This window comes from Leopardus geoffroyi, chromosome X, assembly GCF_018350155.1.
Source record: "Leopardus geoffroyi isolate Oge1 chromosome X, O.geoffroyi_Oge1_pat1.0, whole genome shotgun sequence".
Classification (NCBI taxonomy): Eukaryota; Metazoa; Chordata; class Mammalia; order Carnivora; family Felidae; genus Leopardus; species Leopardus geoffroyi.
In genome coordinates, this window is record NC_059343.1 from 87,670,605 (window position 1) to 87,695,288 (window position 24,684).

The following is a 24,684-nucleotide window of genomic DNA, read 5'->3' on the forward strand; positions in this document are numbered from 1 at the left end:
TGATGTTTGGCTGGAGTAGAGCAGTTATTGTGTAAAAATTTGGTCTTTTTGGGCTGTCTCTTTCTTTTTTTCCTTTGGCTGGAAAGAACAGGCTTTTATTGGAGCTTTTCTGTCTGCATCTGTTGAATTTTCTGGGTTGCTGGCTTCTTCACTTCCATATCTGGTATGCATAAAGCAAAAAGAAAACCCAGAGAGACCCCACTCTTATGTTGTTCTTTGAGTCCTGAGGTCCCTAATCAATCTGGTTTCTGTCTACATTTCAGAGTCTTCTTGTGTGTGTTTTGTATATAATGTCAAGGGGTTTTAGTTGCACCTAGTGAAAGGAATATGGGAAATCACATCTACTCCATCTTCCCAGAAGTGGACAGAGAGTTGGAGATGCTCAGAAGGCAACTGGATATATAAACTAAAAGTTCAAGACAGGGGTTTAGGCAGGATATATGAACCTGGGGGTCACTAGAAGATAGGTGATACATAAAGCATAATCCAGGACAAGATCATATAGGGAGTGACTGTAAGTAGAAAAGAGAAGACATCCACAGGCTGTCCTCCAGTGTTTAGAAGATGTAGAGATGAGGAGGATCCAGCAAGGGGGTCTAAGAAAGAGCCATCAGAAAGATAGGAGAAAACCCAGGAAAGTATGGTTTCCAAGAATTCAGGTGAAGATAGTATGTCAGGAAGCAGGGTGTGATCAACTGTGTCCACTGCTACTGAAAGATCAAGTAAGAAGAATAATGAGAATGGACTATGGGATGTAGATATATGAATGCTGTTTGGTGGCTAGTTATATGGCTGCTTTGGTGGATCTTTTGCTTTATTTTTTTTCATCAGGTATACATCCTAAGGATTATTAGTTAGAAGGATAGAAAAAGCCATCCATTCAACCACTTAATCCTATTTACAGGATCCCTGACAATGGTTTGTCTAGTCTTTGCTTAAACACTTAGCAGTGGCAGTTAGCTCACAGTGTAAAACTGTCATTTCCATTTCTAGAGAAGCCCTAACAGTGCCTTGTGTTGAATACATGTACACTCTAAATTCCTACTCCTAATTCATATTTCTGCTTTTGTGGTCACACAATATAAAGAAATGCTGCCAGATATTCAAAAGATACTTCTGATTTTTGGAAAAACTTGCATTGTTTAACTTCTACCATATTGGAGCCTTCTGAAGAGTGGCACCTGCAAGGATGATGACATCCCCCCACAGGCAGGAGCTACCCAGGTTTAGGAGGACCCTGCTTTGGTCCCATCTCACCACTCCATCCCCAATTACACATAGTTTTTTAAAAAAAGCCCCACTAAGTACACGTAATCACTGAGCAATATTCCCCACTCCCACTTCCAAATATAGTTCCCCTGCTCCAGACCACGGTTTTATCATTGACTGTCACTCATCTTTCCTATGTTTCATCTGTCACCAAGCAGTTGGAAGTCCCTGTGCTAAACCCATCAGAGGCCTAATGTTTACAGTTTCATGATTGGTTTACCATGTCTGCAAGCCCTTATTACAGGTGCACAGTTGGAATAACCCAGCCACTACCCATGTGACCCACTAGTGACCTCTAAATCTGGCACCACCCCAAATACCATTCAATTGTCCAATACCAACTCACCATAACATGGAATTAAGACATGAGGTTTAAAAAAAGTTGCCACCCCACTCTAAAATAAAGTTGCTGCTACAAGCTCATGTTAGTGGGCATGAGAATACTTTATCCAAGTTACTAAGCCTACCAGCCATATACATAGATGAGAGAATGTTCCAGAAAAACTAAGGTACAGAGGAAGTGTCATGCAGATAAAAGTCACTGGGTAGCTGACTTCCCAGAGATTCAGAAAAACTTCTCTAGAGGAGTTATCAAAGTCACCCCTACACCAATCAACCTGGAGTGGACACCAACTCACTTTGACCTCACTGAATGGTAGAAAATGTCTTTGATTATCTCTGTTGCAGCATGATTAAGATGTCATATGCCATTTTTCTGTTTGCATAACTGCTCCCAGAATAAAGGAACAGTCAGTGAAATCAGAAGTGGCTCTACATAAAGAGAAATAATGTTCACATCCAATCAACCCTTCACTCTTACTTACCACTCTTCTCCCATCATTATTATTATTATTATTTAAATAAAGCCTTTCAACAACACACTCTCAATTATGCACCCTTTCCTGCCTTCTTGGACTGGGAAATACTTTTCAGTTGATAGTATTACTTCACCAACCCAGTCCTTACAACTATTACACTCATGCACTTGGTCAGGTAGCATTCATGTTCTAACGTCTATCCCAATCCTCATTCCTAGAATTGACAGTCACTCATTCTCCTCTAGCCCTATATGTTACTAGGCAGTTGGAATCCACAGCTCTCAGCGAATTAGGGTCTCAAAGTTGGCTACCTTATTTTTGTCTTATCCAGGCAGCAGCTCATCCAAAAGAGCATAAACCTCAGAGCAGGACCTACACTTTCTCTTCACATTCCAGCTTTCCCAAAGCACCGAACATTCCCTTCTTCCCCACATTACTGCATTCTTACATCCCAATATCAAATGCAGTTATAGAGAATTTAGGAGATCTTTTGGTAGTCAGTTTCTATATCATCATTTTTTGTTTCAGATATGGTTATATTATAGTCAGTAATAGTTATTGTTATTATCATTGTAGTTATTGCTATAGTTAGCTATAGTTATAAAGTTATGGTTATAGTTACAGTTAAGCTACTTATGGTTATCTATAAGTAATTGCAGTTAATATAGTTATTTTTAGTTACTAAATAGTTGTGGGTCCTAGTTGTGAATAATTCTAGTTAATTCTAGCCAAACATAGTCACCATAGCTAACTATTCATTGTAAATAGTTATGGCAACCAATTAGCAATGGACACCATTCATGACTGCTATCTAGCCATGACTATTAAACATGGCTACTAGCTACTTGTGGTAACTAGTTGTGACCACTGGAGATCGTTGGTGGTAGTTTTGGTTACAGGTAATGTTTGATATTACGTAATTATGGTTGGTTGTACTTATGGTTAATTGTATTCAGTTTTGAGTATAATTTTAATAGGTACGGTGGGTTATAAGTAGTTATGGTGTTCAAATTATAGTTATTTGATATAGAATGTAATAAATTCACAGATGTATCTTCAGATCTTCCAAAGCTTTCATAATGCATGCCCACTGGGCAACACTATTTTATTCAATCACAATCACTTTGTTACTTACAGAGAATATAAAGTATAATGTCTTTCAACACAAGTGTAGCTACCATCTATCCTGTTACATCACTATATTACAATATCATTGACTATATTTCTTATGTTGTGCCTTTTACTCCTGTGACTTATTCATTCCATAACTGGAAGACTGTATCTCCCTGTCTCCTTCATCCCTTTTGCCCAACCTCCCACCCTAAGATGTAATTCTTTAACACAAAGCCATGTTTGTAAATACCTGGAAGATTTCTTACCTTCTGCATCCCATTTGTTATTCTCAGACTTCAGAGGCACCTGACAAACAAAATACCAACCACTTGTGCAGTTCTTAGAGGGAGGTAAACCATAAGAGACTCTTGGATACTGAGAACAAACTGAGGGTTAATGGGGGATGGGGGAGAGGGGACAGTGGGTGATGGGCATTGAGGAGGACACTTGTTGGGATGAGCAGTGGGTGTTGTATGGAAACCAATTTGACAAATTATATTATTTAAAAAAAAGAATAATGAAATTTAAGATGACTTGTTTTGATACACATATGTGCATAGGCACCTATGCATATATGTACACATTCAATCTAGGTTATCCCAAAACAATGTCATACTTGGTTGTATTCTGATATACCTTTATTTATTATTTATTTATTTATTTATTTATTTATTTATTTATTATGCTAAATGAATAAAATCAAGAAAGTTTATTATTGACAACCATTAACTTTCTCCCTGTGTGTGTCTGCAGGGCTCTGATGCTTGAATTATAATTAAAAAATCATCCATCTTTGCATGGGCACCCATGAAGTATCATAGAAAAAAAGGCAAATTGAAAAATAATAAGCAAAATATGCTCCAATATATATATATATGTATATGTAAAACAAAAGTTTTCCATCATATCCTGGGAGTGATAAACATGTTTTTTATATTACTAAAAAAAAGTCATTGTAGACTTAATAAGATAGACAAAATTAGATATAGGTATCTAGTCATACAGCAGTAGTAGTAGTAATAAAAAGGAAATTTTGCTGAATGATTATTTTCTTTCCAGATATTGTACTTTGGAATTTCATGTGAATTTTCATATTTGAAACTCACAACAAAAACATCAATGAGATACCTAATAATTCTACAGCTCATATTTTTATGAGAATTAAGTGAGAAAGCATGTAGAAAATATATTAGAAACCGAAAAGCCACAGAAATGCAGAAGCAATCATAGTATCACAACCATAAATTCCATAACTACTAAATTCCATTTGGATAGGTTGAATTCCTACTTGAAACCTACTTATCTAACTGCAAAGAAGTAAGTAATTGTGAATTTTTAATATGAGTTAAAATTCCCTTTTTCCCATACCCAAAGGTTTCTAGATGTTAGTTCTTCTGGAAGAACCCATGGTAAAGCTGGATTAGAAGGACACAATGTTCTTCCAAAATCATGCTTCTTGGAGTTCAGTTCTCTGAATAAAATGAACTCTTAGAAGAGAGTAGAGTATTGCTTAGAAAGGCACAGTCTGAAAGTGAGGGTGCTATTTTATCTTTTTGGTATTATGATTTAAAGCATTTAACAATGAAATTATGGGGCACAATGTTTATTTAAAACTATTTCAGAAAATCTGTAAGTGTAATCATCCAAGTAGAATAGTCTGAAAATGATGAGAAGGCTATTGAAGTAAGGTATTATAGCAAAAAGTAAATACACAAAAATCAATAGATCCCCTGTCCACAAACAAAAATCAGCCAGCACACACAGTGAAAATATAAATATAATAAAAACAGGAGCAAAATTATAATTTCTAGGCATAACCTCATTGTATCCTTTCCAGACATCTAAGAAGAGGCAGAATTCCCTAAAGAAAAATAATCTGGACTGCATAACATATTAGATACCTATATCAAGGGATGAGCAAGATCTTATCAAACAGCATACAGCATGTAGACCTATCACTTATTTTGTTTATTCTCATAGTCCTTTATCATATAATATTATTATACATTTTGCAACACAGGATTGTTTTCTGTTTGAATGAGGCAATAAATCACTATCAGAACTCTAACTGCAATTAGAAGGGTAGAATGGACAATTCATACTATCTACTGCATTTATTTTAAAATTTATGTACTTCTACTCAAAAGTTCAATTAGTCTATTATTTTTAGTTATCTTTACCAGGTTTTTGTTAAGGTTTTGCTGTCTTCATAAAATTAATTTAATATCTTTGTGTGGGCCTGGATTTATTTGGATAGCATAAGAGATACCTATTCTTTGAAGATGTTTGGGAGATACTTAATCTTTCTAATTTCTTTCTATACTTAATATTTTTATAATAATAACAATTGTTTCATAACTGTGAAAGGAATAGGATAGGCCATGGTAACAAACAGCCCAAACATCTCAACATAATCAAATGGCTCCATAGGGCAGTTCTCCTCCAAGTGGTAACTCTTCAGTTTCTTTGAGTTGTGGCACTGCTATCTCAACCTAAGACCTCTCTTTTGCCACAAAAAGGGAGGAAAGTACACAAAACAATTAAATGTTCCTGCCTAGAAGAGAATGTCACTTGTCCTCATAGCCCATTGGCCAGCATTAGTCCTCATTACTAGCCTCACTTCTACCTCACAAATAATCCAACAAGTCTATCTAATTAGTAGAATCTAATTCACTGTCAGAGCTCTAATTGCAGTTAGAAGGGTAGAATGGACAATCTACAATATCTACTACATTTATTTTGAAATTTATTTATGGCCCTATTTACATTCAAAAAGATGATAAATATGATCTTCTGTATGCCCAAGAGGTAGAGGAGAAATTGATATTGGTAAGCACTAATAATCTGCATCACAGTCTACCAAATATTTGCTTCATTCTTCTTTCCATGGGGAAAACATACTTACCTCCTCTCCAAGGAAGACACTACAAATCCCATTCAGGCACATTTTGAAAGCCCAGAATCTGCAGATGATTTGCAGTATTTCTTCCATCAGGTCAAGCTGTGGCTCCCCTTACTCCTGAGACCTATGAATTAAAAGGTCAAGTCTTCTGCCCTCTACCTGATCCTAATATACAATTGTGGAACAAGGAGAGAATAACCATTCTAAATACTCTCCTTTGCAGAGACAAGTAATGGGAGACAAAAAGAAGTCACACATATATAGCAGGTATTGTGAATATCTCTTACCCAGGAGAATGGAGGTGTTCCTTCATTAGGCCATGATTCTTTTCTCTGTATCAGTTTTTGTGTTAATTGTTCTCTGTGGCCGCATGATTCATCCTCACCTTCCTTTTCTATTCCTCCTTTATATCTGAAGTGAGCATTACAGAAGATGTCTTCCTTGGGGGGTATGCATCTTCCTCAGTTGCCTTCTTGTCTGTAGAATTTTGGTAGCCTAATGATTGTTTTAATTCATAAGGCCTAAATTGAGTTTGATGGCCTAGACTGTTTTAATTCTGAAGGTCCAAGGATTGGTTTAAGTCTTTTTCACAGGCTTTCTTCATTCAGGATTATGATTTGTTTAACAGTTCAATTGTCTCAAAACTTTAGCTTTCGTTTCAGTCAGCAACGTGTACCAGTAACTACACCCATACTTCTTTTGCAGGCATAGTTCTCCAATTTACTATAGCTTGTGTTTTTCTTTCTTGCCCCCATATCTCCATGTTTCTTTAACGTGGATTAACTTGAGGTTGTCAGTCTTCTGTGAAAAGACCACCTGGCTAAGATAATGTTTACCCTAAGTATTTTATTTATTTGAAAAGTTTTATAGGGTGTCTTACCATTAGTCTAATTTTCCCCCAGTACATTTTAATAATTTGAAACCGCTTAATGGGTATTGCCCATCACAAGCTTTCTCAATCTTTTTTTCTTTACAGTTTGACATTGAAACCCAGTTGAGTTTTCCAACCATAAAATATCTGAAATTCATATACTTTCTATTCCCCATTATTTCTGTTTGCAAATCACCTAATTCTTTACTGAGTTCACCTCTTTCCTGTACTATTCTTGCCAATTATACTAATCTAGGCTCACCAGGGAAACAAAGCCAATAGGGCATTTATAGATAGATATATATATAAAAGGAGGCTTATTATAGGACTTGTCTCATGCTGTTATGAAGGCCAAGAAGTCCCTCAGTCTGCCATCTGCAAGCTGGAAAAACAGGAAAATCAGTGGTGTAATTCAATCTGCGTCTGAAGGCCTAAGAATCGGGGGCTGATGGTGCAATTCCCAGTCTGAATCTGAAAGCCCAAGAACGAGGTGGGCTGATATACATGGACAGGAGAAAAAGAGTGTCTCTCAGCCTAAGCAGAGAGAATGAATTACCCTTTCTTCACCTTTTCATTCCATTCAGGCCCTCAACAGATTGATGGATTCCCACCCACATTGGTGAGGGCAATATTTACTTAGTGTACTGATTCAAATGCTAATCTCCTCTGGAGACTTCCTCACAGACACACCCAGAAAAAATGTTTTACCAGCTAAGTGGGCATCCCTTAGCCCAGTCCAGTTGACACATAAAATGAGCCATCATACCAGTCAAACCAGCAGCAATCAACAAACACTATCACTACTATAAACAGTACTTACATTTTTTTCTAGCCTCTTCCCCTATAATATTTCCCTACTAGCATTGTTTTCCAAACACTTCCCTTATACCTGCAAACTCCCCAATCATATGTGCTAAGTCTATTATAAGTTATAATTTCACCAAATTTTCACCACTGAAAACTCCTACCACAAAACCACTTAGCTGATGTCACACTTCAGGTTTTCATTATATCAATAATGCACTTTTAATACCAGCTTCTTTATTAATCAGGTGGGTCAAGCTAGGCTATAGTAACAAACAGTCCTACAATCTCAGTAGTTTAACACAACAAAAGCATGCTTCTGACTTGCAGAAATTACATCACTATTAATTTAGGCAACTCTCCAGAATATCTTCCCTCTATATGGTGACTGAATAATCAAGCTACTTTAAACTTGAAGCTCTAGCATCTCAACACAATGTCTCCTCAAGTTGCTGCAACTAGAGAAGAGAGGTGGAGAATTGCACATTAGCAATTAAATATTTATTTTTTTAAGTTTTTTTATTTTAATTCCAGTTAGTTAACATATGTAGTGTTATATTAGTTTCAGGTGTACAATATTGTGATTCAACAACTCCATACTTCACCCTGTGCTCATTATGACAAGCGTCTTCCTTAATTCCCATCACCTATTTAACCCATCTCCCCATCCCCCCTCCCCTCTGGTAACCATCAGTCCATTCTCTATAGTGAACAGTATGTTTCTTGATTTCTCTCTCTCTCTTTCCCTTTGTTCATTTTTTTTGTTTCTCAAGTTCTACATACGTGTGAAATCACATGGTATTTGTCTTTCTTTGACTGACTTATTTCACTTAGCATTACAATCTCTAGCTCCATCTATGTTGTTGTGATGGCAAGATTTCCTTCTTTTTTATGGCTGAATAATATTCCTCTGTGTGTGTGTGTGTGTGTGTGTGTGTGTGTATTCCACCTCTTCTTTATCCATGTGTCAGTTGATTGACACTTGGTCACCTTCCATAATTTGGCTATTGTAGATAATGCTGTTATAAGCATAGTGCATGTATCACTATGAATTAGTGTTTTCATATTCTTTGGGTAAATACCCAGTAGTGTGATTGCTGGATCATAGGGTAGTTCTATTTAACTTTTTGAGGAAGCCCGGTACTGTTTTCCACAGTGGCTGTACCAGTTTGCAATCTGACCAATAGTACATGAGTGTTCCTTTTCTCCACATCCTTGCCAATACCTGTTGTTTCTTGTTTTGTTGATTTTAGCCATTCTGACAGGTGTGAGGTAATATCTCAATGTAGTTTTGATTTGCATTTCCCTGATAGTAAGTTATGATGAACATCTTAGCAATTAAATATTTCTACCTGAAAACAAAAAATATAATTTCTGTTTATAGCCTGTTGTCTAGAACTAGTTAGATGGCCCTAAATACAAGAGGACTAGGAAATATACCCTCCTGAGGTGCATAAAATGGAGGAGAACCAGGTACTGTTGAACTCCAGTAATGTATATCTCAGATACTATTGGAAATAATACAGCTTATAACAGCTGCAGTTCATAAGCCTTAAATTCAAGCCCTAGCTTTGATATTTGCTACCTAACAAATGGCTTAAACCCTGAGCTCTGGTTTAAAGTACAGATAATACCTGTCTAGTTGGATAATCATTTATTTTAAATGGTATTATGCTTGTGCATTGCTTAACACAGTTCCTGGCACACAGGAAGCATTCAATTTATTATTCTATTTAATGCATGGTGCATACAGACATTGTGATCCACTAAGCTGTGATCATGACCAGTAAAATCTGCTGCAGATAATTTCTGGGACATCATGGCAACACCACTTGTAATATACACACTATAACAGTTCTCAGTCATTTACCAGTCTTTAGCAGACTGGGAAAATACTGACACTGTTATACCCCCCCACAATAAATTAGAGTGAAGACCATGATGATAGCAGTGTGTTGACAAGAAGAAAATTAATGTGACAGAGGCTATTTCATTTTGCTAAGATATCAAATTTTGTAGAACAATGGTCATTTACTATAATCAGGAGCTACTCCAAAATTACATGGTAAAATAGAAATTTGAAAAGGAAACACATCGCAGAAGCAAGTAAATGACCCTGAAAAACCTCTCAAAAGAGCTGTTTGTAACATCCTTTTTTCTGGCTTCTGCAAATCCTATTACAACACCTCCTAAGTAATTTCATCCAAACTTTATCTGTCATCAATGAGGATTTTTGAATAAATAAAATTTCATAATTCATATTACTGGAATGATGTTTTGGCCCTTCTAAGGAAATGAGTGTATATTACAAATAGAGATTTTTCTGTGAAATGACTCATAAGTTAAACATATTTTCTATGTTCATGGCACTAAATAATCAGAGTTTATGCAATATTTTATTTTTTTTACTTTTAGGTACTAAGGTTATTAGAAGTTTTAAGTTTATAATAAATGATAATATCTTCTTCAATTGATATATTCATATTAAATAAAAGGTTTTCAAATTTTTATATTTTTTCAAACCGTGATCAAATGTACTTCAAGAATTATAAAATTAGCATGTGTTCACTAAAAACACTGGAATAAAACAATACAAAACATATAATTTCACATATAGATACCTTTTCCTTCCTCACTTCCAAACTTCAGAAATCTACTATGTATTATTCCATACTTTTATCAATATTCTATGTGTGTGTATGTATTTTACTTGGCATATCATGGATATCTCTCCAAGTCATTAATCTAGATGTAACTTATTCTTTCTCTGATAGCTGAAGAAAATGTTCTATTATGAATATACAGCAATTGGTTCAAGCTTCCACCCATTGGTGGATATTACCTTCCAATATTTTGCCATTATAGACAATGCTTCACTAAGCATTCTTATACTATCCAGCAATTCCACTTTTGGGTATTTATCTGAAGAAAACTAAAACATTAATTTAAAAAGATATGTGGAATCCTATGTTCATTGCACCATTATTTACAATAGCCAAGATACAGAAGCAACCTAAGTGACAATCGGTGGATGAATGACTAAAGAAGATGTGGTATGTACATACAATGGAATATGACTCAGTCATAAAAAAATGAAATATTACCATTTGCAGCAATATGGATGGACCTAGAGGATATTATGCTAAGTTAAATAAGTGAAAGAAAGACAAATACCGTATGATTTTACTTATATGTGGAATCTAAAAGACAAAACAAATGAACCAACAAAACAGAAATAGACTCCTAGATACAGAGAACAATCTGGTGGTTGCCAGAGAGGAGGTGGTAGGAGTTGGACAAAATAGAGGAAGGGGATTAAACGGTATAAACTTCCAGTTATAAAACAAATAAGACATGGGGATGTAATTTACAGCATAGAGAATATAGCTAATAATACTGTGACAATTTTGTATGGTGACAGATGGTAGCTAGATTTATTATAACCATTTTGTAATGTACAGAGATGTTAAAACTCTATGTTGTCCACCTGAAGCTAACATAATATTGTATATTAACTACACTTCAATAAAAATATAAGCATTCTTATTCTTATATCCTATACCAATAAAACATACGCATCTCACAGTGACAGAGAGAAAGAGGAAAGGAGACTTACATTTCTCTTGGTACTGAATCTGAAGTGAAAAATATCTGGAGTAATATATAACAAAATTATTTATAGATATCTTGGAAAGGGGCCTAGGAATGGGGTCACAGGGCAATTAAATATGATTTTACAGATTTATCCTGCTATTTGTTTATCTAAAACATATACTACCTATATACTCAGAAAAATAAATGAAATTAAAAATTTAAAGATATGCAGAAATTATTCCTTCTGAAGCCAATTAACAAAGTAATGATATAAACAGTATGAGCATGGAAGTATATTAAATATACTGTGGAGGTTTTTTCCAATTATTTTCAAATAGTTTATTTAAAATGTATCAACAGTGTATTAGTTCCTAGAACTGCCACAACAAAATATCACAAACTAGGTGGGTTGAACCAAGAGAAATTTATTCACAGTTATGAAGGCTAGAACTCAAAAATCAAGGTGTCAGCAGGTCCATGCTCTCTCTGAGGGCTGTAGGGGAGGAATTCTTCCTTGCCTTTTCTAACGTCTGGTAGTTACTGGCAACTATTAGCATTCCTTGGCTTGTAAATATATCATTCCAATCTCTGCCTCTGTCTTCAAATGGCCTTCTCCCCTTTATGTCTGTGTCTTCCCATGGCATTTCTCTCTTTCTGTCTGTATATCTCTCTTGTCTCCTTATAAGGAAGGACACCAGTCATACTGGATTAGGATCCTAAACCAGTATGATCTCATCTTAACTTGATTATATCACTAAGGCTCTATTTCTACATAAGGTCACATTCACAGGTAACAGGTATTAGGACTTCAACATATCTGTTAGGGGGATACAATTCAAGCCACAGCAATAGAATAGAAATGTGGAAGTTTATAGAACTAAATATTTTTTAATGTTTATTTTAGAGAGAGACAGAGAGCAAGCAGGGGAGGGACCCAGGGAGAGAGAGGGAGGGAGACACAGAATCCTAAGCAGGCTCCAGGCTTGGAGCTGTCAGCACAGAGCCCGATGTGGGGCTCGAACTCACACACCGTGAGATCATGATCTGAGCCAAAGTCAGATGCTTAACTGACTGAGCCACCCAGGTGCCCCTAGAACTAAATATTAATACCAAATGTTTCTGGCTAATAATATTACTGATTATATATATTTCATTCTTTGTAATTTTCAGCATCTTTTTTAAAGCTGAAAATGGCCTCTGACATTTTGTTACACACACACACACACACACACACACACACACACACACACACACAGCCTTATCCTTAGGTGAAGATGGAATTTTCCATAGGGCTGATTTGGTTATACAGTGCTGCAAAAGTACTTGATATCAAGAGTTGTCTGACTGCTTGGAGTGCATTTCTCTTGTCATCTCTCTTCAGATCACAGTGTTATAATTAGAGTAAAAGGAACTGAAAATGATACATCCCATTTCGTTAGACACACCACATCTTCTCCAACATGAACACATACACATACATCCTTATCTTTAGTTAATGGAATTTTCCATGGGTGAGCAGTGCAGCCTATACATCTTTTGTCTCCAGTTGCCTGACTGCCCTGCAGGTGTCTTCCTTGTCATCTACCTATGTAGATGACTAGCTCTGGTCAGCAGCTGCTATTTATCAGTATTTCTATGCTTTCTGAGAAGAGTGACCATGGAGGGGAGGGGAGGGGAGAAAGAAAGAATGAGGAAAAGAGAAAGAAGATATTAATTTTTTTCTTAATGGTTATGATACTGTATGAAGTATTTAGCTGTATACATATACACATACATACAACGGAACACTAAAGTAGCCTAATACAATGATTGAAGTCAAAATCCTTGAAGTGATATGGAGTGATATCAAATTATATTAAAGGATAAAATTCAAAAATAGCATGGTTAAATTATTCCTTTTGGGGGGGAAATGGCACTAAAAACTGACACCATAAAAACTGACCCCATCATGTCACAACTCTCTACTTATTTTTCATTTATGGTGAGAAACTGTCCCTGAATCCAAAAAGACTGCATTATAGACATGGTGGTTTAGTTGACTGGTGGTTCAGAGTCTGATTTCTTGCCTACTAGCAATGCAAGCTGCAGTTATAGCTGCAACACATTTGTAATTTCTACTTTTGAAACAGATTTAGAGGTAGTGTAAGAATTAGTGATTTGAAATGTAGCTCATGACACAATTTGTAGCATGGTTAGGGCTACCACCAAAGATTCTATCACAAAGATGGTAGACCAGGAGTGAGTAATGAGTGATAGGAAGAGCAGGCCCACCTGCTGTGAATACAGATAGACATGGGTTCTGATTTGGGCTTCCCCGCTTTCCACCTGTGTGACCTGGGCATGAGCCCAACAGTGTTCAGTTTCTTGCCCCATTGCAACATTGTGCTAGGTCTTTCTTTTTCTAATTTGTATGTCCAAATAGGTAAAAATGAAATCCCTTTATTATGATTATTATTATTATTATTAACATTTGGATTTAGTTAATTGTTAAAGAGGTTGGGGAATTTGGGGGGGGGGCGCAGAGGAGGGCTGTTTGGTTTTTGTGTAACCAGTGGTCATTTTTATTTTGTTTGTGGGAATGTCACTTCCACTCAAATTTCTTTGGCCAAAGTTAGTCTATGGCAATGCCTAAATCTAAGGAAGTTGAGGACAGTCCAACCACACACATAGAGTGAGAATCAGAAATCGTAAGCAATCATATTGACTACTTAGATTTCCAGAAGTGAAATTTCTTGGTCAATGACAGGCATATTTGAAATTTCCCTAAATATAACTTCCAATGTTCAAAAGGGATGTAGCAATCAACTTTCAATAAAAATGTGCAAGAGTATCTATTTCCACCCATCCTTTTCAGCTCTGGATGTCATCAGGTTTTTTGTAAATATTTTTATTGAAATACAACATACATACAGTAAAGTATATGCATTTCAGTGTACAGCTTGATGTTTTTGTTTACAAAATAAACACACCCATGGAACCAACACCCAGGTCAAGATATAAAACAGCATGTGCACCCCAGAGCTTCCTCCATGTCCCTCTCAGTCACTACTCTGCAATGTAAACCACTATTTTGACTTCTAAAACCATAGATGAGTTTTGCCTATTTTTGAACTTTTCATAAATAGAATCATACATGTATATCCTTTTGTATCTAAGTTATCTTGTTCAATATTATATTTGTGAAATGTATCCATGTTGCTTGTAATAGTACTTCATTCCTTTCCATTGCTGCTACAATTTTATTGGATGAATATATAACATCACTAGTTCACTCTATTGTTGATAAGCATTTGGGTTGTTTACTATTTTCATTATTTACTACAAATAACGTTGCCATGAACACTCTCATACTTTTATTTTGGGTCACATATATAGGCATTTCTGTTGTGTATATATACCTGACTGGAATTACTGGGTAATACGATAAACTGTAATATGTATAGCCCATCAGTGTTCCAAAGTAATTCTATCAATTTATGTTCCCACCAGCAACGTGGGACAGGTTCTATTTTTTTAAATTTTAGCACTCCTCAATGGATGTATTCTCTGATTGTTATTTTAAGTTGCCTTTACTTGATAACAAAATTGAGTGTCTATTTATTGTCTTACTGACCATTGTGTTTTTGATGCAGCTGTTCCAGATTTGTCAGTAAAAATATTTGGGTTGCCTCTTCCTTCTGCCGCTCCCAGTACTGCTTGTGTGCTCATTGGGTGTGGACCTGATACCTTTTTTGTGAAGCCACAGCTGAGGAGACTCCAGCGCTCGCCATGGCTGACAAAAAGCCCAAGGAAGGTGTCAAGACTAGGAGCAATGACCATATTAATTTGAAGGTGGCAGGGCAGGATGATTCTGTGGTACAGTTTAAGATTAAGAGGCATACACCACTTAGTAAACTAATGAAAGCCTATTGTGAACGACAGGGTCTGTCAATGAGGCAGATCAGGTTTCTATTTGATGGGCAGCCAATCAATGAAACAGACACACCTGCACAGTTGGAAATGGAGGATGAAGATACAATTGATGTGTTCCAGCAGCAGACAGGAGGTGTCTACTAATAATGGAACCTGCTACTTTACCCCAGAATTCTGTCCTTCCAGATCAAGAAGACATTCTCAATTAGAAAACCGCAATTTGGTTCCACCACAGCCTGACTACTACGGTATAGTTTTCTCTAGTATTTCATTTTCCCCTTCCCTGTTCATTTACTGGACATAAAAGTAACTGTGTATGTGCACAAGCATATTGCGTTTTTTTAACTAATTGGCCAATAGTATGTTTTTATTGACATCAAATGGAGATGGGAAGGGCAAATACCCCATTTCTGTGAAAATGCTCCTTTTCTCCACTAGTGGCGTGTTCATTCAGCCCTTTATATTCCAGTAAGTTGTTTTGCTCTCACTGCTTAACAAAACAAAGAGCAACATAAAAACCTTTGCATACCTTGTTAGATTGGAGAATTTTAATGTTTTTCATTTATGATTGAAAAACTAAGTTTATAATTTTTTGTACATAGCTGTTACATATAGGGCAATCTGTCTTTAGGTAGGGATAAAACTGAATCCTAGATAGCTTTCCTTTCAAGTAAAATGTCTTGTTTAAATAAACTCCGTGTTTAAAATGAAAAAAAAAAATAACAATTGGGTTGCTCTTATCTTTATTGATTTGTAGTTCTGTATAATTCTGAATCTAAGTCCTTTCTCAGATACAGGTATTGAAAATATTTTCTCCCATTCTGTGACCTGCCTTTCACTCTCTTAATAACATCTTAATTTTAATAAAGTGGAATCTATTTTTTTTTTGTTTAGGGTTAGTGCTTTTTGTGTCCTTGCTAAGGAATGCTTGACTATATCAAGGTCATTAAGACATTATCCTATGTATCTTAAATAACTTTCATTTGTTTCACCTTCCACTTTTAATCTATGATCCATTTGGAATTGAATTTTGCATATAGTTTGAAATTGATGCAAAGGATTATTTGGATTTATTGGCTAACCCAGGTAATCCAGAGCCACTTACCAAAAGGACCATTTTCTCCCCTGCTGCATTATAATGGATTGTTTTTATCATAAATGACAGTATACATATAGATCTCTTTTCAGATTCTACCATTGTTCAGTTTTTATATATTTGCAAAAATCACACATTGGTTAAATTGTTATAGCTTTGTAAAGTAATTTGATTTCTGTAAATCATCAAATTTTGTTTTTCTACAAGATTTTAATTGCTGTTATTGCCATTTACAATTCTATGTACAATTTAGAATCCACTTGTCAATTTCCATTTTAAAAAGCCTACTGGGATTATTATTTTGTATTGGAAATTGAGTTATAGAAAATAAACATCTTTATAGAGTTTTCTAATTGGTGGCCAGTGTACAATTCTCTTTTTATTTAGGTCTATGTTAATTTCTCTCAATGTTTTTGTACTTTTCTTTGTAGAAGTATTGCAATCTTTTGTTAATTTTATCCCTCAATATTTGATAATTTTTTAAAATAATGCCAGTGGCATTATTTTTCATTTTATTTTCTGCTTGTCATTAATGTATAGAAATACAAATCATTTTTGTATATTATGATGGTTAATTTTATGTGTTAAGTTGACTGGATCAACGTGTGCTTAGATATTTCACTAAACATTATTTCTGGGTGCCTGTGAGGGTGTTTCTGGATGAAATTAATATTTGAATAGGTGGACCAAAAAAGTAGTTTGCCCTCCATAGTGTGGATTGGCATCATCCTATCTGTGGAGGGGCTGAATAAAACAAAAAGGCAAAGGAAGAATTGAGCACTTCCTACCTGATTGCTTGAGCCAGGATATCAATCTTTTCCTGCTGGCCTTGATCCTCATCCTCAGGCCTTCAGACTGACTGATTTACACCACTGGCTCTCCTGGATCTCCAGCCTGCAGATGGCAAATTGTGGAACTTCACAAACTTCCTAATTGTGTAAGCCAATTCGTCATAATAAATCCTTTTCTAAATATATCCTATTGGTTCTGTTTTTCTGGAGAACTCTGACCAATACATACAGTGACCTTATATCTGGCAAACTTGCTAAATTTATTTATTAATTCTAGTAAGTTTTTTTGTAAATACTTTTAGAATTTCCACACACACAGCCATGTCATCTGTAAATAATGAAACACTTATTTCTTCCTTTTCAAACTTTGTAAGATCCAGTTCTCTTTATTTATTTTTTAAGTTTATTTATTTATTTTGAGAGAGATGGAGACAGCGTAAGCAGGGTAGGGGCAGAGAGAGAAGGAGAGAGAGAATCCCAAGCAGGTTCCACACTGTCAGCACAGAGCCTGATGCGGGGCTCCAACTCACAAAACCGTGAGATCATGATCTGAGCCAAAACTGAGAGTCTGACACTTAACTGAATGAGTCACCCAGGTGCCCTGATCCATTTCTCTTTCTTAATTTATTTTCTAAAATATCCAGTTCAAGTTTGATTAGAAATGGTAATACAGACAACCAGGTCTCATTTCTGATCTCAGAGGGAAAGCTTTCAATATTTCACCATTAACATGCCTTGTGTTGGGAATGTTTTAAAACCCTTTATCTGATTAAGAAATTTTCCTTCAATTCCTAGTTTCCAAGATTTTTTCACATGAATAAGTGTTGAATTTTATCAAAGGTTTTTTCTGCCTCTATTGTGATGATCATATAGTCTTCTTTTCTGTTAAGGTGATGGATTACATTATTGCCTTTTAAATGTTAAACCATTCTTTTATTCCTCAAATAAATCTAACTTGTTTGTGATGTAGTTAACTATCCTTATTATCCTTGGATTTATATTGCTAATATTTTGCGTAGGAGTTTTGCATCTATAGTCATAAGAGATTTGGTTGGTGGTATGCCTTTCTTACAATGTCCCTGACAGGTTTTAGTGTCAAGATTATAATGGCCTCATAAAACATGTAAGGAAATGTGTCATTCACTCTTTTTTTAATTTCTGGAGGAGTTTAACATTCATGTTATTTTTGCCTTAAATATTAGTGAGAATTTACTGCGAATCCATCTTGATCTGGTATTTTCTTTGTGGGAATATATTTAATTGTGGAACCAATCTCTTTAATATGTATAAGATTATTTGAATTTTATATATCTAATTGAAATCAGTTTTAGTAAGCTGCATTTTTTACATAACGTGTGCATTTTATGCAAAACATCAAATTTATTGTTCATAATATCTTCTTGTCTCTACAGTATCTATAGATTCTATACCGATGTCCCTTGTTTCCTGACTGATACTTATAATTTATATTTTATGTTTTTCTTATAAGTATTGCTACAGATTTATCAATTTCATTAGTCTTTTCAAAGAGCCAACTTTTGGCTTTGTTAATCTTCTCTGTTGTCTGTTTTCTATTTTTTTGTTTTCTGCTCTTATCATCTTTCTCCTCCTTTCTTGCAGTTTAATTTGTTATTTTTTAATCTTTTTGAGGTGGGTGTTTATATCATTGATTTTTAGCCTTTCATCTTTTCTAATATATTCACATAAAGCTATAAAGCTCTAAGCACTGCTATAGATGCATTGGACAAGTTGTAATGTCATGTAATGTATTACTTAATTTTTCAGTATTTGGAGATTTCTAGTCTTTTTGTTATGGATTTCTACCTTAATTGCACCCACTGTGGGCAGAGAACATACTCTGATTCCAGCCACTCAAAATGTGTTGAGAATTCCTTTGTGGCTCAGCATATGGTCAGTTTTGATAAATAGTCCAGGAACAATTTGAAAAGAGTGTCTTCTACATTTACTTCATACAACGTTCTAAATATGTTAGAACATATTTGTTAGTCTTATTTATGCTTCTATACCCATACCTTTGTTTTGTCTGCTTATTCTATCATTTTATTGGAGAAGGTGTGCTAAAATCTCCACATTTGTTTGTAGATTTATCTGTTTATGTGTGGAGTTATGTCAGCTTTCACTTAATATATTTTGGAGCTATTTTATTTTGTTTTTTATAATTTGTTGTTGAATTGATCCTTTAATCATTGTGATATGTCTAATATCTCTCATAATACTTTTTACCTTAAAGTCTAATTTGCCTTACATTAGTATAATTATGGTTGCTTTATTTTGATTCACGTTTGCATAGTGTATCTTTTTCAACATTCACTTTCAAACTTTCTATCTTTAAGTAAGGTGTGTCTGTTGTAAGTTGCACATAGTTGTAGTTTGTTTTTATCCAGTTTAACAATTTTTGTGGTTTTTTTTAATGTTTATTTATTTATTTTGAGAGAGAGGCAGTGTGGGAAGGGCTGAGGGAAAGGGAGAGAGAGAATCTTAAGCAGGCTCCATGCCAGTGGAGCCTCACACAGGGTTTGATCTCACAACTGTGAGATCATGACCTGAGCCAAAATCAAGAGTCAGATGCTTAACTAACTGAGTCACCCAGGTGCCCCTACAATCTTTATTTTTTAATTGGACTATTTACTCTATTAATGGACTATTAAATATAAATGTGATTTACTGGGAAATTTGGGTTTTAATCTACCATTTTAGTATTTGTTTTCTATTTGCCCTCTTTTCTTTAGCCTGTTTTTTTTTCCTTTACTGCTTTATTTTGCATTAACCAAGTTATTATTTCATTTTTAATACTCTTGTAACTTGTCTGTGGTATTTTTTTTATTAATAGTTCCATTTCTCACAATTACAACATCCTTCTTGGCTTATGAAAATCTACCCTAACATAGTGCTCTTACCACTTTTCAGACAAGGTAAGAACCTTATAACACTTCAACTCCATTTATACTCTCCCATCTTTTGTGCTATTATTATGTATTTTAATTGTGCATATATTTTAAACTCCAAAAGATGCTATTGTTCCTTTGAATGGACAATATTTACGTAGATTTACCTGTATTAACTCATTTTAGTATTCTTCATTTTTTCTTAAATTGTTTCCATTTGGGATCATTTTCCTTATGCATAAACAACCCCCTTTAGTATTTCTTTTAGTGCATGTCTGGTAGTTATAAATTCCCTCAATTTTTGTTTCTCTTAAACCTTTCTGATTCACCTTCATTTTGAAAGAATTTTTTCCTGGTTGGAACATATTTTGCTCAGCACTTTGCAGATGTCAGGTCATTTTCTTCTTTCATTATTTCTTTTGAAAATTCAGTTGTCAAGATTATTGTTGCTCTTGCAAAAATGATGTGTCTTTGTTCTCCAGTTACTTTAAAATTTTTCTCTTTGTTTCTGGTATCCATCAGTTTTACTTCAATGTACCTATTGTCTGGTTTTCTTTCTCACTATATTATTTTTCTATTGTTGCCATAAAGAATTACTATAAATGTAGTGACTTAAAACAACACAAATATGTTGTCTTATAGTTTTGTAGGTCAGAAGTCCAGTATGTGTCTGAATGGTTAAAGTTGTGAGCAGGGATGAGTTTCATTCTGGAGGCTCTAGAGGAAAATCCGTTATTTTACTCGTTAAAGCTTTTGACAGAATTCAATTCCTTATGCTTATAGGACTGAGGACACATTATTCTTGCAGCCTGGAAGCTGAGGGCCATTTCTAAATTCTAGAGGTCACCTGCATTCCTTGGCTCATGACCCCCTCCTCCATGTTTAAAACCAGCAATGAATGGTCAAGCCCTCATTCCACATCTTTCACTGCTGCCTTCCTCTTCCACTTTTAAGGGCCCACCAGGATCCAAGATACTCTTCTTATCTTAAATTCAGTTGATTAAAAATATTAATTTCATCTACAACTTTAATTCCCTTCTACCATGTAATATAACATATATGTAGTTCTGAGGATTCAGATGTGGACATTTGGGGGATGAAATCAAATGAAATGAATCCGCCTGCTGCAGTCATTATTCTGCTTTAGATTCATATAGCATCTAGAACATGTAGCTTAAAAACTTTCTTCAGTTTTTGGGGCGCCTGGGTGGCTCAGTTGGTTAAGTGTCTGACTTTGGCTCAGGTCATGATCTCACAGTTGGTGAGCCCGAGCCCTGCATCGGGCTTCGTGCTGACAGCTCAGACCCTGAAGCCTACTTCGGATTCTGTGTCTCCCTCTGTCTCTATTCCTCCCCACTTGCACTCCGTCTCTCTCTCAAAAATAAAGATTAAAAAAAAAAAAAAAAACGTTCTTCAATTTGTAAAAAAATAAAAAATCCTTGACAAGGATTTCTTCAAATACTAGTTTTGCATTCTTTTCCTCTTGTTCTCCTATTCCAACTACATATATGTTAGATCTTCCCACCATCTTATCCCTGTCTCATTCTTTTTTCTATATTATCCAATATTTTTCTGAACTTTAGTCTGGATACTGTCTATTGATCTATTACTATCCTGTCCACTAATCCTTTCTTCTGTTCTGTTTAATCTTTGTTAAATTTGTCCATTTAATTCTTAATTTCAGTTATTCTATTATTTAATTACTGAATTTTCACTTGACTTTATTTTATAACGTCCATATCTCTGGTAAAATTATCTATTATTTCCTTTATTTATTGAACATATTATTGATAGTTATCTTAAAGGCCATTCTGTTTACTCCAACTTTTTAATCACCTACGTGTTTGTTTCTGTTGAGTGTTTTCTTGATTTTTTTTTTTTTTTTTTTGTCATTTGGTCCTGTTTCCTAGCATATCAGGTAATTTTTTATTTGTGCATAGAAAATTGTAGTGGTTCTGGATTATATCTTCCTCAGAATAAGATAAAAAAATTTTTTTTTCTAAACAACAGATAGAGTGGGGATAGATCATCTTAACACAGTTGTGGCTGGCTAGTCTATTGCCGGTTTAAACTTACTCACATGATGCAACCTTCCTTGGGCTCAACTAAAAACCTAGGTTGTTTATTAGGTTATTTGGAGATTCCTGAATTCCTGTTTTCGCCTTCCCAGCACTCTGTGATATTATGACTCTGTTTAGCTTAGTATCATTTTAGCAGCTGATTTATGCTTGGTTTCTTTGCCTCTCACCCTGAACAGGCATAGGTTAAAAGTCAGGTAATGCCTTAAGGGGAAATTTCATGCAGAATGTTGATCACAGGCCTTTGTACATCTATATATGTAAATATATAGATACAGATAATGTTATCTACGTCTATATATAAAAATATCTATATATATAAATATATAGATGTAGATAGATATTTATATATATAGAGATGAAATATATAGATGTAGATATATATATAGATATTTATATATATATAGATGTGGATAATGTTATCTGTATCTATATATATAATTAATATATAATATAATATATATTATATATATTTTAGCCATAAAAAGAAGGAAATCCTGCCATTTGTGACAACAAATATAAACCCTGAGAGCATTATGCTAAGTGAAATAAGTTAGAGAAAGACAAATATTATATGATCTTAAGTGAGATGTGTTAATGTGGAATCAACAAAAGCCAAAATCATAGAAGCAGAGTAGATTGGTGGTTGCCAGGGGATGTGAAGTGGGATAAATGTGGAGATATTGGTCAAAAGCTACAAACTTCAAGTTATAAGAGTAATAAGTACTCAAGATCTAATTGTAGCATGATGATTACAGTTAAAATTATTCTAATGAATACTTGAAAGTTGCTAAGAGAGTAAATCTTAAATGGTCTCACCATAAGAACATCAGCAAAAAAATTGTAATTATGTGAGATGAAGATTGTGTTAAACAACCTTATTGTCATCATTTCACAGTATATATGTGTATCAAATCGCCACATTGTACACCTTAAACTTAAACAATGCTATATGTCAATTATGTCTCAATAAAGATGGAAAAATGTAAATGAACTAACATCTGCAATTCAAAATTCCAGCTACCATTTTTGCAGAAATTGACAAGCTAATCCTAAAATTCCCATGGAAATGTAAGGGACCCAGAATACTTAAAATAGTCTCGGAAAAGAGGAACAGGGGTGCCTGAGTGGCTCAGTTGGTTGAGCATCCGACTCTTGGTTTTGGGTCAGGTCATGATCTTGTAGTTCATGAGTTCAGGCCCCACGTCGGGATCCACGCAGACTGCTTGGGCTTCTCTCTCTCCTTCTCTTTCTGCCCCTTCCCTGCTTGCACACTCTCTCTCTCAAAATAAATCAATAAACTTTTTTAAAAAATAAATGAGTGAATTATATTTTATGTGAATTATATTTCAATAAAGCTGTTGTTTTTTAAAATAAATTAGCATGGACATCTTTAAGTAAATAGCCTATTGAGAACCAACTTGCTGGCCCAGGCCTATTTCAGGTAAGGCAACCCAGTATACATACTGGTATTCATATTTCCAAAATTTTAGCCACACATATCAACAAACAAATTCTTGAGAGGAGAAATATAAACACTGAAGCGTGCTGGATATGACAAATGAGAATAAGCAGGAATAAATTAATCTGTAGAATCCTGGGAGTTTGCTGGCAGTACCCCTTTCTCAGTCAGGGAAACGAAGACTTAATTAGTTAAAAATACTCAAATCCAGGGGTGCCTGGATGGCTCAGCTGGTTAAGCATCTGACTTGGGCTCAGGACATGATCTCACGGCTCTTGAGGTTGAGCCCCGCATCAGGCTCTATGCTCAGAGCCTGGAGCCTGCTTTGGATTCTGTGTCTCCCTCTCTCTGTCCCTCCCCTGCTCACTCTCTGTGTCTGTCTCTCTTTTTCAAAAATAAACATTTAAACTTTTTTTAAAAATGATCAAATCCATATTCCAATAGTCTCTTACAGATACATAATATTGAGATTCAGAAGAAAAGCTAACACACCGAAATCTTTACAAAAATAGTAGGATTTGAAAGGACAGAAGAGAAGGGGGAAGAGCATCAATTAACTATTAATTGCGCATCTAATATGTACATAGGATAAGCAAGGGCATGGGAACAAATATGAATATTTATTTGAGTAACTGAGGGGCAAAAGGAGTCTAAAACCATTGTTACGGTAAGCTTGTGTTAGAGACCTTTGTGTGTGTGTGTGTGTGTGTGTGTGTGTGTGTGTGTATTTGAGTATATATGTGTGTGTGTATAAATATATATATTTATATATATATATATATATATATATATACACACACACACATATATATACATATCCAACAAATAAATCAAAACGTTTCTGATATCAGAGAGAAAGGTAACACAGAACATTCTTGATTCCAATGAGGTAGGGGGTATTAAAAGCTATGCAGACTCATCCTTGTATGCAGAGGAAATTTGGTTAATAAAATCATCAAGATCAGCCTTAAAAACGAACGATGTTGGTAAAGGGCAGCGCTGAGCCGGAGGTTGTAGAGCTCTGGTTGCCAAGCAGCCACCCTCAGGCCCTCTTTGGTTACCTTGGTG

General features: G+C 35.0%; 1 protein-coding gene across 1 annotated transcript in view; it reads left to right on the plus strand.

The window, feature by feature from the left end:
• Positions 1-16,719, plus strand: part of LOC123594692 (small ubiquitin-related modifier 2-like) — a 164,139-nt gene extending 147,420 nt beyond the window's left edge. Inside the window, exon 4 of the mRNA XM_045471580.1 lies at positions 15,004-16,719. Coding sequence (XP_045327536.1) covers positions 15,140-15,427 — 288 coding nt within the window. The 5' untranslated portion in view covers positions 15,004-15,139 and the 3' untranslated portion in view covers positions 15,428-16,719. The remainder of the gene's footprint in view (positions 1-15,003) is intronic.
• The last annotated feature ends 7,965 nt before the right edge of the window (positions 16,720-24,684 follow it).